Raw genomic sequence first — 14,579 nt, forward strand, 5'->3', positions numbered from 1 at the left:
CAGTTGTAGAAATACTATAACGATTTTAACAGGTTATCAAGGTATATTTTCTACATTTTTGAAACAATTGCCCGTTTTGTGTGGTTTTCTTTTACTGTGCGTTGCTATGACGTTTGACACGGTGATGTAATTACTGGGACATACAAACTGACTGTTTGTTGCATAATAACATACAGTTTGAGTCTTTTTTTGTTTTATAGCGAAATAAATCGGAACGTGTTAGAATTCAATGTAAATGAGATGTGACACCAAAATGTTTGTTCCTGTTTAGCGCTAAATAGCATGCACTTTTTGTGCGTTGTAAAACCAACCCAACACTATATGATAAAATCTCATGTTTGAAATATAATTTCAATATCTACAACTGATGATCCATAGTGTGAAACGGACATACTTCATAGAAATTAAATGCACGAATTGGACAACCGACCAGCAGCTTTAAAAATGATAACATTTAACAGTTTATTTTCAATGCACCAAAAGAAATGATAATAATATTGCCAAAGAGCAAATCTATGTTCAAATGTAGGGATAACACATGTTTTTTCGTGTTATAGCATCTGCAGAATCCCGAGGGATTTTGCAGATGTTATATCACGAAAAGAACATGCGCTTACGCTATTCTAGCATAAAACGCGTAAAAACTGATAAATTAATTCTCAACGTCATTAATTTCCCACGAAATGCGCGGGAATGTCTGAGTTGTTTTTTACGTTGATGTCATTTTGCTTTGAATTATCCGTTTTCGGGCCGAATGACGTTTACGCTTTGCCACAGAACGCGCATATATAAAACGATGTTATATCAGCACGCGACCGCGAGAATCTCTCTGTTAACGCACGTTTTCTCTCCTGTTAAAACACCCCAGAAAAGCGACAAGAACAGCGGTTTTATGCTAGAATTCTGTTTACAAACGTTTTTCAAAAACATGGTGTCTTTGATAATATTTAAGTCATTGAAGTTTCATTAGTTTATTGTTTAATATTCTAAAGATATTAAGATATTCGCTTTGTTTGTCATGAAAGAGATCACACAATATTTTCAACGATGAAATATTTACGAATCTGACCATTTTTTTACATTTGATCAAAACAAGTTGAACCTTTCAATGGAAACAAATCCAAAATTCTTCAGAGATATGAGTTATGTACTACAATAGAATATTAAATACTCATTTCTTTAACAAATTTCACTTATTGTTAAAAATCTAGATAGTCAAAGTAACACATAACTTAGAAATTAAAAGGAGAACATTGTAAATAATTGAATTTGACTAACATGATAGTATAGGTTGATAGGAAGGCAGCTGTTGTTTGGCAGACATGATAAAATTGCAGTGTTTCTAATGCGGAAATGACTTCAAAAATTACCCTTTATACCAGTTAAACGGATGAGGAACTAAACTATAATAACTTTGCGTGAAATATTATGCAATTATCAATTTGACAATGAACTAGATAAAATATATCATTATATGTATATATAGTATACAATACGTATGATAATGTCATGTACAATACATATTAAGATGGATGGAATGCTGCTTTGGAATATTTTCCTTGCAATAAAGAAGCAAATGTTGTCTACAATTTCAAATATTTCTAATCATATATAAAACAAAGAAGATAAATCATTCATACGCTGTACAGTCAAGTCATGCAAAACTCTTATTTCATTTCTATGGTACGAATCTTTTTGAATTAAAATGCATATATAGAGCAGCATTGGGAATACATCTAAATGTATACATTGATTTATCAGTAAATAAATGGCTGATCGTTGATTAATCAATATAAAAATATCTGACTGATGATTAATTAATGTACATATGCCTGCTCGTAAATTAATCACAACAAAAATCTATCAAGTATGGCATAAAAACTAAACTTTCCGAATTAGGGCAATAACATAACTGTAATATAATATAACAAAACAATATAATTCGAATAATTTCGGTAACATTAAACACAATTCACATGAACTGTCTGTTGTCACAATTCAGTTTAATTAAAAACAGTTTTACATATATATTTTGAAATAGGTGAGAGCAACATATATACTTAGCTTAATTAGAACGTCTAAACTCTTGAACGATAAAACATTTCATCAACGATCCGTCGAAGCCGTGATTAATCAATAAATCACTTATTTACAAACATAAGATCTATGGAAGAAGGAGAATCAGCTAAAATAGTGTAATAATGTAATCTGCCATAAATACAATAATGGAATAGTCCATACATACAACAAGCGGGCCCTGAAGGCCCTGTATCGCTCACCTGAAGAAAGTAGGTCAGTATGTCACATTCATGGTCACTGAAGTCAGTATTAAGATCGGTGTACAAAACTGTACATGCCATCAAAATTTCAAGTCTGTATCTAAAAAAATAAACATGTAAGTCAGTAGGTCACATGCCCAGATTCAAACTTGACCTAAAGATCATCAAGGTTAACATTCAGACCAAGTTTCATGAAGATACAGGCATAAATGTGGCCTCTGGAGTGTTAACAAACTTTTTCTTTGATTTGACCTGGTGACCTAGTTTTTTACCCACCTGACCCAGATTTGAACATGATCTAAAAAACATCAAGATTATATTCTGACCAAATTTCATTATGGTATGGTCATAAATGTGGCCTCTGGAGTGTAAGCAAGCTTTTCCTCTGATTTGACCTGGTGACCTAGCTTTTGACCCACCTGACTCAGATTTGAACATGACCTAAAGATCATCAAGATTATATTCTGACCAAATTTCATTATGGTATGGTCATAAATGTGGCCTCTACGGTGTAAACTAGCTTTTCCTTTGATTTGACCTGGTGACCTAGCTTTTAATCCCACCTGATCCAGATTTAAACATAAGTTTCATACAGATATTAAAATAAATGTGTCCTCTGGAGTGTTAACAAGCTTTACATTTGATTTGACCTTGTGACCTAGTTTTTGACCCCCACCTAACTCAGATTAAAACTTGACCTACAGATCATCAAGATTAACATTCTGACCAAGTTTCATTAAGATATGGTCTTGGATGTGGCCTCTAGACTGTTAACTAGCTTTTCCTTTAATTTGCCATAGTGACCTAGTTTTTGATCCCACCTGATCCAGATTAAAACTTGACCTAAAATAATCAAGAATAATATTCTGACCAAGTTTTGTTAAGATATAATCATAAATGTGACCTCTAGAGTGTTAAAAAGCTTTACATTTGATTTGACATGTTGACCTAGTTTTTGACCCCATCTGACCAAGATTTGAACATAACCTACAGATCATCAAGATTAATAATTTGACCAAGATTCATTAGGATACGGTCATAAATGTGGCCTCTAGTGTGTTTACTAGCTTTTCCTCTGATATGACCTGGTGACCTAGTTTTTGACCCCACCTGACCCAGATTTGAACTTTACTATAGATTATCAAGGTTAACATTCTGACCAAGTATCATGAAGATACAGTCATTAATGTGGCTTCTAGAGTGTTAACAAGCTTTTCCTTTGATTTGACCTGGTGACCTAGATTTTAACCTCAGATAACCCAATATCGAACTCGTCCAAGATTCATTCTGACCAAGTTTTATTAAGATTGGGCCAAAATTGTGACCTCTATAGTGTTAACAGTCAAATTGTTGACGACGACGGACGGACGGACGACGACGGACGACGGACACAGGGCGATCACAAAAGCTCACTTCGGAGCACTTCGTGCTCAGGTGAACTAATAAGATAATAGGGTATACGTACAATAATGTAATAGGCTTTATATACAATAATGTAATAGGCTATATATACAATAATGTTATAGGCCTTACATACAATAATGGTGTGATCTTTCTTTAATAGAGACATTCCGCTATGGCGTGTCACCTTGAATTAACTATCACTAATAATGATCCCGATTGTTATAACTATTTCATTAAGCAACGCTTCCTCATTTTATTTATTTCATTAAAAATAAAAGCAAAAACATCGTGTGTGTTTGTGTTGTGTCGTATTTGTTACTGTAACCCTCAATCTATGTACACAACTTGTGTCTGCAGACATATCTGTTTAGTTTTGTGTTTGCAGACGGAACCGTAACTTAACAAGATCATTATACTATAGTTATCTTAGGCTTATATATAGAAACACACGATACTAAGCTAACACGATAAATGCACAAAAATTCACAATTACAATTAACTTAATGAAACATTTTTTAATGAACATGACAAAACATTTATATTTATGTGTGTGTATGGGGGATAAGTTTGAAGCACAAATGCCCATAAAATATGACACAAAAATGACGCAAATACACCAAACATACAATTCTATAAAATAAAATAGCACCTTTCTGTTTTTGCTACTGAAGGAAGACTTTCTAAGAAATTGTTCAAATAAGAAAGTTTGCTTTTATATGTAGACATTTAAACCTTGGTGTCTTTTTTGTGTTACCCTGTACTCTGATAAAATGTCCACAAATACAAGCAATTAACATCTAAAAACTATCTACATTCAAACACAGTGTATTGATTGCATTCACTGCAGTACATCATGATCAATGAATTGTTCTGAAACCATCTTTTGCAACGCAATTTGTATCATAATAAACGAACACGTGTTCATTTAGAGAACGTTATATCTACAAAAATGTAGCTTGAAAAGCATAAAAGGCTGTGTATTAATACATTGTGAGATATGCAAAATATGATGCAATTTGTACATTTTTATATTAAATAGTATCTAGTGTGTGCCATACCACGGCTAAACTTGAATGTAAAATGGTTTGAAGAACTATGACATTACATACTAATTATATCAGAACAAACCAAGCTAAAATTAAAACTCATACAACGTGATTGTGTTGCAACACCATACATTCGTTTATAAACAATTTATATTGCTTTGTTGTATAAACCCATAGCACATAGAAACATTAATTACAAAATATTTTGCGCAATGCTTATACTGATCCATTGCAAAAATAATGTCTTTACACTATTATACTAAAAGCAGACTATTTGTCACTTGCAAGACAGCAGTGTAAAGATTTTAATTTTTAGGAAATATTCTGTTGATTCATTGCATTTATCACTTTTACATCCTGCAAAAATCTCTAATGCATCATCATCATGTATTTAGTTTTTCGTTTTCATCGTACAAAACTGTTACCATATATCCTCTTGTTTCCTTGAGCATGTTATGAAATACATCAATTTTCATCTATATCATTTGAAAGCACAACATCTCAATGTTTGTCTCTAGAAGTTTGTACTCCGTCTGTTACCATAGTAGTATTCTCTCCTCTTCTCCGGTCGTCGGTATTCGTTACTACCACTACTATAACCATTACCCTATAAACAAATAGATAAACGCGTTTCCTGTTTTCACCTTGATAATGAAATGTCATGTCCATTGATATAATAATTCTCGCAGATTAAACATAGTTCTGACGAGTTCCATGCATAAAGTTTGTAAATATATATTAGAAAAGACATACTGAACAGGACAGAAACCATTTGGGGCATTTATATGTTTTGAAGTCCTATGAGCCAAAGAATCAAAATGTCATAATGTATGTTTTAAAAAACAAGAGGGCCATGATGGCCCTATATCGCTCACCTGTTATCATTGCACTTGAGGACAACAAGGTCCTCAGAAAAAATATCTAAGTCCAAAGGACAGGAACAACAAAGGAAAGAAATTTAACCAAAAAGAAAAACAAAGTTCTTACAAGATACAGATATGTCAAAATACACCTAAAACCTGGAGGTACCATCCATGTTGTACCACAGAAAAGTGGTCTTGGTTTTTCCCTACGGCCATTAATAAAAAAGTTACTAAAATAAGTTATTTATAGTTACGTAAAAGGGAAGTAATTAAAACGAAAATTATTGTAAGTGAACTAAAGAAGGATCTGCCCAATACATCTGTTGACATAAATGAAATTTCAGATCAGTATCTTCATTAGTTACAGAGATATACCCATTTTAATTTGAAATAAAGGGAGGTAATTTGACATAAAATCAGTCCATAGTTATCTACCCTGATTGGCTCAGTCCAACTAATGACAATAATGACATTTCAAATAAGTCCTATAACTACTTACTGATATAAATCAATTTTGACTACAATCAGGGGAGGTAATCAGATATAAAATAACTCTGGAAACTACGACTGGATCTGATTTGTCATGGAATCCAAGATTTATTGTTGCTGAAGATATTTTGGAAGTTTGTATGAAATAAAACCATAAATGAAGTCTCTATATGGCTTCGAAAGCCAAAATAGCCAATTTTGGACCTTTAAGGGGCCATAACTGTAGAACCCATGAAGGAATCTGGCCAGTTCAAGAAAGGACCAAGATGATGTGGTGATACAAGTTGTGTGCAAGTTTGGTTAAAATCAAATCATAAACGAAGTTGCTATTGTGCAGACAAGGTCAAAATAGTTACTTTTGGCCCTTTCAGGGGCCATAACTCTGGAACCCATTAGGGGATCTGGCCGGTTCAACAAAGGAACTGAGATCTTATGGCAACACAAGTTTTGTGCAAGTTTGATTAAATTCAAATCATAAATGAAGCTGCTATTGTGCAGAAAAGGTCAAAATAGCTAATTCTGGCCCTTTCAGGGGCCATAACTCTGGAACCCAAAACGGAATTTAGCCAGTTCAAGAAAGGAACCAAGATCTTATAGTGATACAAGTTGTGTACAAGTTTGGTTAAAATAAAATCATAAATGAAGCTGCTATTGTGCAGACAAGGTCAAAAAAGCTAATTCTGGCCCTTTCAGGGGCCATAACTCTGGAACCCATAATGGAATCTGGCCAGTTCAAGAAAGGTACCAAGATCTTATGGTGATACAAGTTGTGTGCCAGTTTGGTAAAAATCAAATCATAAATAAAGCTGCTATTGTGCAGACAAGGACAAAATAGCTGATTTTGGCCCTTTCAGGGGCCATTACTCTGGAACCCATAATGGGATCTGGCCAGTACAAGAGAGAAACCGAGATCTTACGGTGATACAAGTTGTGTGCAAGTTTGGTTAAAATAAAATCATAAATGAAACCATTATCGTGCAGACAAGAAATTGTTGACGGACGGACGGACGGACTGACGACGGACGACGGACGCAGGGTGATCACAAAAGCTCACCTCGTCACTATGTGACAGGTGAGCTAATAAAACATATAAAAGTATATAAATTTCATTTATTGCTTGAGTTTTGTATACCATAAAATCTTAAATTGGTTATTATCAAGAAAGTCAGTAACCCAATAATCTTTCTATATATTCCATTTGAAATGTAAATCTCAGATAAAAGCATGTCACCCAGATTATGTAAGATAAGTATCAGCATTTAGGGTAACCATTTACATATTAAGATGTAAGTTATGTTCTTACCACTCCGCTGTCCTTAGATCTATTCAGTTTTTCTCTTCGATGATAATCCGGCCTCGGTGACATTGGCCTTCTGTAATCGGGGGATGGAGATCTTCGACCATTCATACTGTTTCTCGGAGCTCTCCAGTCCATATCGTAATTTGAGTCCAAATCTCGGTTGTAACTTGAAACCCTTCTTGGCTCTTCAACCGAATATCGTCGGTTGTCAAAGCGATTAAAATGTGCATCATCATTCGCCAGGTTTGGCATAGAGCCGTGAAAGCTAGGCCTCGGTAGTCTATGAGGTTTACGAAGGTAATCATTGCGGTTTTCATAATTTTCTTGTGCATACGGCAAAGATATGTTTGATAGCCTGAAATGATACAAAAATTGAGGTACCGTCATTTGTTTCTAATACACATGCTTGACATGACCATTTCGGCCTGGGTGGTTCTAATACTCCCGCTTTCATAGCCTTGGGTATTGTATAATCACCCCTTGGATACGGTGCCTGCTTTTTAACTTTGTCTTTTGACAGTTCCTGTGATACGCAGGCTCCATAACCTCAGATCCCCTTCCTAAATTCCAGTTTGTTTAGTTCTGCCCATTGTTTTCTCGTTTGGGGCAAACCCATTATTTTATCTGGGGACCAAACGCCGCTCTTCATGGAATTACACGCCTCAACACGTGTATCATTGAAGGTTCCATGTTCACCGCCGTTTGAATACATCTGCGGATGTCTCTAAATTTTTTTCGTACTTTTAACATGTGTAAATGTTGAGTTCTGCTCAACCCGGGGCTAGAGGGCGTGGACGGTAGCATGCATTTCCACTACCGTCCATGAACAGGCTCAATCAAACCGAGCCTGCAACATTTTCTTTTCTGTCGTGTTGAGCGACCTGTGAAGTTTCCACTTTTTTCTATTTTGATATTTGTATCAGGCGTTGGATTATAAGATTATCTAACCCTTAGTCTGCTAAATTGCTAAAATAAACTTGTCCATCTTTCAGTTTGAACAGTACCATTAACTATTAAATGGGGTACTCACCAAAAAGATACTGGCTGAATGGCGAACAGTGCAGACCATGTTCAGACTGCATGGATGTGGGGGCTGATCTTAGTCTGCACTGGCCGCAAAGGCAGAATCACTTGTCGCTAGCAGGCTAAGGGTTAATAATCGTGTCAGAGAAGGTATATTCATGTTTAATCATAAAATAAAAATGTAAATCGGTCTCATTTGACTGAAAAAAATCACATTAAGCACATGTCTGTATAACACAAAGTCTTGCTTTCACGTCTGTGGTAAACACACAATAAATTTCCGAATCCCTACTTTAACTTTTATTTATTCAGTGTTGTATGCAATAATGTATTTTTTACACGAACAACTATCTATATACACTATTTATCTGATCACTGTCAATCAAATAAATATGTGTATCTGTATTGAGTAAACTAGCCACATGGTAGATATAACAAGTTGACAATCTAAGCAATCTTCCAACAAAATATTACCTACCAACGTAACATTCTTCTGAAAAACAGTTTAAGTAAGATTTATAGATAGTTACACTAAAATGTGAATACGTATCACGCACACAAACTGACAAGAGAAAGCATGCTTATAGAATGTAATATTGGACATTGCTCTCGGCTTTCAACATTTTATTTAATGATGCAGCATTTTTGGATATTAGTAAAAGTTTTGTTTCATGTGAGGAAGTCATCCAGGTGGCTTACGGAAGGGTGTTGGTTCTACCCAGATGGCCTCCCGTGAGGAAATTATGCACGGAGGTGCACCTTCAGTTTTCCTCCAAAACTAAAGCCGGACAGTCAATGTGTCAATGTAAGGTTAAAACCAATCAAAAAGATCTATTTGTTAATGAATAAAGTTGCAATTTAACATATTTTCCACTCATATATTTGTTTTATGTTTGTAAATGTGTATTTTACTTTTTACCTATTTAGAAAAGTAAAATTAATACTATAGTATACTTATTGAACATATCCTTTTACTTCAATGTTCATGGAAGCATTTTATTTTCTGTAATCGGAATCGAATGAAAATGACCTTAACAATAACTGATATTCGTCAAAATGCAATACCGCTGGTTATTGGGTTGAACTAGAAGTAATATTTACATGTTATAAATGATAAATGGCTTTAATTAAAGTGTACAGTGTTTGAAAACCGTTGTCGTTTGGAGATATAACCACTATTATTATGTGGTCTGTGTAGATACATTGTGGGTTTAACGCTATCAAAATCTACCTATGACTATAGAAAGATCCAACTCCATCATCCCTATCTCTCATGTACTGGTTAGTAAGATACGAATCGTCAAAACTTTTAAAACCATTTGTGTCCATATGCCTCATGGAGATCTTTTCTGCTTCTTTTATCTTCCCTGTTCGCGATCTATTAAATAGAATTACTTAACATATATATGCTTGCACATGTAGATTTATGTATTAAATTGTTATAACGCACACACTTCGTTTTGTGAGGCTTCTGATTGGATTATAAGGTAAAGGTCTTGTTTATTATAGTGTCACTCCTATTGAAAGTGTCATCCAATGCGGCTTATGAGACACCTTTCTTGTGCGTATAAATTACCCCACCTCCTACAATTTTGCCAGGCGCCAGGTAGATAAAAGTCGGCAACCATTTATTTAACTAGCTCGCGGCTCACAAATAGGCCTTTTCGGAGCGAGTTCAATGACAAGCATCCTCCGGACGAACGCCCTTCATGGGATTCGAACCTTCCATCTCCTGATCCCGGGACGGACGCCTTAAACACTGGGCCAGGTAGACCGATTATATTAACATCAAGGTAAAATGTTTCATTTTTTGCTGGTCAAGCAGCACATATACAACAGTAAACTTCCACAAACAAACTATTAAATTTTAAATAAAAACATTAATTTTTCAAAGTAAAAACATTTTGTTTTGTTTTCTGATAAATACATGTTTTAAAAGGTATACAAAGGTTTAACAAATATAACATGAACTCATAAAATTACTGTAAAACCTGGCAAAGATAAAACGAATCAATTGTTTACACTTGACTGTTTTGGAAACGTTAAAATTTACAATTCAAAAGACATATCGACATTGAATTATTTGCTCAATCAAGCCTTACCGACAAACGGCAAGGACAACAGCAGTAAGTATTAATACCAATCCACCCAGACTGCTTCCCACAGCAATTAAAGTTGTCTGCTGCTCTGTATAAAAGATAAACGTGTTATAATGAAACTAAAGCATCAGTTATTTAAAGTATCAACTGTCTGGAAACTGTTTAAATCTTATTTAAAAGAAATCTCCAATGTATATTAGACCCACATTTGGTTTTCCAAAAAAAAAAACATCTATATTTTTTCTTTTGAAAACGATATATATATATTATAATCGCTTCATCATGTTCATATTGACTTTAGATAAATTTGTGTGCGTTAACTGTACTATGCATTTAGTTTCAAATAGTAGATATTATATACAGGTACCAGTATTACATACACAGCAAAAATGTGTACCGCAATAAAAGCATTGGCTATGTTTTTAACACTCAACTGTTGACACATGACATTTAATTATGAATGTAGCTCTGTATGCAAACTTTGTTTATATGATTTGTAAGTTAAGTACATTTGAATAGGATTTTATACCTTTGAAGTAAATATTTGAAGATAAAATATTTTAGTGAAAGATAGCAAACGGATATCTCTAGCAGTTTTGATAGCAAGGTTGGCCAAAATATTTGATACATTTAACATGTATCTGAAAATGCCATAAAATTTAATTGCGGCTCATTTTGTTGGCTTACGTACTTGATTCTTTGAAGTCATGGTCAATTTCCTGACAGTACTTTCCCTTGCGGCCCTTTTCGCATCTGTAATGTATATACTCTTGTAGAATGTACAACTCATTCTAACTTGTAAATTCTGCATGATTGATGTAAAGGTTGAAGCTAGTTTATGAATGGGTATTTTATTTATGTAACGAATGCGTATTGACTAACTGAAGTTAAATAACCAGGGGGTTAGGGGAGAGTGGGAACTAACAACTAATATTTAAACAGAGTCTGGTCGTTTACTATAGATAAAATGTTACCCGCAGATATAGCCATCCTCGTTGTCAAAAGGCGTACACGATGATGAAATAAAGCACTTCATATTTGATTTTATACACGGGTCTACAAAGTAAGTAGAACGCATTCAGCTCATGTCATTTAGATACATTGATAGCTTTGAAGTTCTTTATTGATTTACTTTATATATAATACATATATTTGAACATATAATGAGTTTACAATGTCGGATCAATAAAACGAGATATTATTCATACTTTGCATTCTTATTATCAAATGTTAAGTCTATGACGAATACCTGAAAATACGTTATCGAACATAGAACATACCAAACAACGGATATATTGTAAAGTTGCGACGGCCACATTTTCAGACATTTGTTATGAAACTTCAGTAATTGTACAATGCATCCTTGGATTAAGGGTAGGAATAGAATTGCGATCAATCCATAAATATTACAACGCCTAAAAGGAAATATCTTCCAATGAAATATTTTGCAACTGAATTTTTATAAATTCTCTACACTCATGCAGCATAAGTAGACTATATCATCATAGTGAACTAGACAAAGAAATCAGAATGAAAGTTATACATACACTGTGATTTATAATAACCACAAGTTTATCGAAGTTTTGTGTATTTTGAGCATTTTGTTTTAGAATAAAACTTCGCGGCTCTCTGAAGACTTATCTTGTAAAATAGCATGCATTTACTGTTATGACAGTTACCTATACATTCTTTTTTGCCAGTCTCAGTTTCGATTGCCTTCAGTCCTTTTTGACACGAGCAATCCCAAGAACCTACAGTATTCTTACACTTCTCTCCTTTTGGACATACGTCTGCACTTAGACATTCATCTTTATCTGTTGAAATTGTGTATGATGATTTATGCAAATTGCAGAGAAGGTAATCTATTAGTTAATTGATTCAAATGTTCTTTTAAAAGAACACCATTTATATTTAATGTTCAATAGGATGGAAATAAAATCTATAAAAATATCATTTTGAAAAGTAACATACAACGAAGCAACGAAATAGTTCGGTTTGATCCAATATGTTCTAATAAGTTTAACACAAAAAAAAAATAAAACGTTAACCTTTTCCCAAGTTTAGGTACGTAAAGTTATTATAGGTTTATTTTAAACAGATAACTCCAGCTGCTTCATATTAAAGACTGACATACCAAAACATTGTAAAGAGTTTGTGTTCTTCTTCTCGTAGCCTTTATTACAAAGGCATTCTAGCTTCCCTTCGTCACTGGAGCACGTAGATAATTTTTCATTGCAATGGTTTCTTGTGGTATTGCATATTGCAGAGTCATTTAATACAAGCACCGAATTAAATACCATACTGACTCCACCTATGTCTTCAGCCTGGCAGTTATTTGTTCCGTTGCCACATTTTTGTTCCTTGTATACTTTCTCAACTTCTTGCAGTTCAGTCTCGTTCTTTTTTTCTGCAGTATGTATTATGTATTCTGCAGAAATATCACGAGTAGGTGCGCGTTTTCGTCTGAAAAAGAAGAATCGCAGCTCTTACAAGCGTATCTACGCTAACATCAAATAGTAACATTTACCCTAACATTGTTAGGGTATGTTAATAAAGATTTTAGCAATATAATTGTTTTAATTATACATAATATCAAAATGGCAATACAAACTGTTTAAAGTATTATTAACAACTAAAATAGGGTGACATGTCATAAGAAAATAGTGTAACAGAGCAATAGGGCGGGTATGTACGGATCTTTTTATAAATTCCTTTTTAGTAATTTGACGGTAGTATAGCTCATTTATGTTGTTCTTTTGCCTATCTATTAGATATACATCACCTACTAAAGATTGTTGTTAGTTTTACTTCTTTTAAAGACGACCTTTTCCATTAATTAGCATCGGCAAGAAAAATATAGTGTCTGTCCGGTTAACTGAACCTCAGTAATGGAACAGAACAGATTTCCTTTTTCATTTAACTTACATTTTAGATGATACAATTATGAAATAACATTGGCATATTTACCTTTCTGCACCTTGAAGACCATGTATCTTTATTATTTCTATCCAAACGGAATCGTCATTCAATGTCTGCATATACATTTCTTGTATCTAAATAAAATTGTTTAATTCAATTAACACTGATATAAATATAAGCACGTATTGTGTGTGGAAGCATTCATTGTTATATTAGTTATAATGGTTAATACTGTATAAGACAGGTTATTTGTAAAACTAAATGTGTAGATATTCTGTACCTGTTTCTGTAGGGCTGCTTGAACTTTAGCAACATCAACTACATTTCCAACAACTGTAAAACTCATTGAAGACACATACTGATACTGACCTGTGAAAAGATAATTAACAAAAATGTTTAATTGTTTTCATTTAGCAGGCTGGTAACATTGCCCGGTTTTGCTTTCAACAGAAAACTAGTATTTCTGCAAAAGTAAGGAAGATATTTCTTTCAAACTTTAAACCATTCATTAAGCATTAAATATGATACAAATTGAAATAAAAATAACTTCGTTGCCTTCAGTTTCGGTAGAATTATTTCCCCTTTTCAGATTTTTATGACGCATAACTTTTGAAGTCCTAAAAATGTTCTAATGCTAAATTTAAAACAAAAAAAAGGTTCAATGGCTTTCTAGTGCTCTAAATTATTGCGCTAGTACATAAATGTTTATATTATACTGTGCTTTCACTTATGACATTATAGAAAAATGTTAGTTGTAAATTTTTTTTCATACATCTGCGCTAGAAACAAAGTATTAACCCTTAAGTATATAATAAAGGTATTTGCGCACATGTTTGGAGCAATAGAAAGCCACTGAACCCTCTTCTGTTTTAAACATTGCATTAAAACATTTTTTTGGGCTTAAAACATTATGCATCATAAAAATCTGAAAAAGGGAAGTAATTCTAACAAAACTGAAGGCAGCAAGTTATTTCTAAATATGCATTATATTTTATGCTTAATAAATGGACCAAGTTTGAAAGAAACATCTTCATTATTTTTCACGAAATATTAGTTTTTATGTCGAAAGCCCGATCGGGCAATGTTACCAGCCTGTTTAGTCATATAAAAAATCTGTATACATTTACACTGCCCTTTTAAGCTCATACATACAGGTG

At 33.6% G+C, this 14,579-nt stretch overlaps 1 protein-coding gene across 1 annotated transcript in view; it reads right to left on the reverse strand.

The window, feature by feature from the left end:
• Positions 1 to 2,548: 2,548 nt before the first annotated feature.
• The window catches only part of LOC123543482 (fibrillin-1-like), a 77,740-nt gene continuing 65,709 nt past the window's right edge, over positions 2,549 to 14,579 (reverse strand). The window contains exons 30-39 of the mRNA XM_053532100.1: positions 13,703 to 13,791; positions 13,471 to 13,556; positions 12,638 to 12,966; positions 12,183 to 12,317; positions 11,478 to 11,559; positions 11,195 to 11,256; positions 10,507 to 10,591; positions 9,636 to 9,782; positions 7,385 to 7,736; positions 2,549 to 5,336 (exon numbers count right to left, since the gene is read on the reverse strand). Of these exons, the coding sequence (XP_053388075.1) occupies positions 5,244 to 5,336; positions 7,385 to 7,736; positions 9,636 to 9,782; positions 10,507 to 10,591; positions 11,195 to 11,256; positions 11,478 to 11,559; positions 12,183 to 12,317; positions 12,638 to 12,966; positions 13,471 to 13,556; positions 13,703 to 13,791 (1,460 nt within the window). The 3' untranslated portion in view covers positions 2,549 to 5,243. The remainder of the gene's footprint in view (positions 5,337 to 7,384; positions 7,737 to 9,635; positions 9,783 to 10,506; positions 10,592 to 11,194; positions 11,257 to 11,477; positions 11,560 to 12,182; positions 12,318 to 12,637; positions 12,967 to 13,470; positions 13,557 to 13,702; positions 13,792 to 14,579) is intronic.

The sequence above is a fragment of the Mercenaria mercenaria genome, chromosome 19 (assembly GCF_021730395.1).
Source record: "Mercenaria mercenaria strain notata chromosome 19, MADL_Memer_1, whole genome shotgun sequence".
NCBI lineage: Eukaryota > Metazoa > Mollusca > Bivalvia > Venerida > Veneridae > Mercenaria > Mercenaria mercenaria.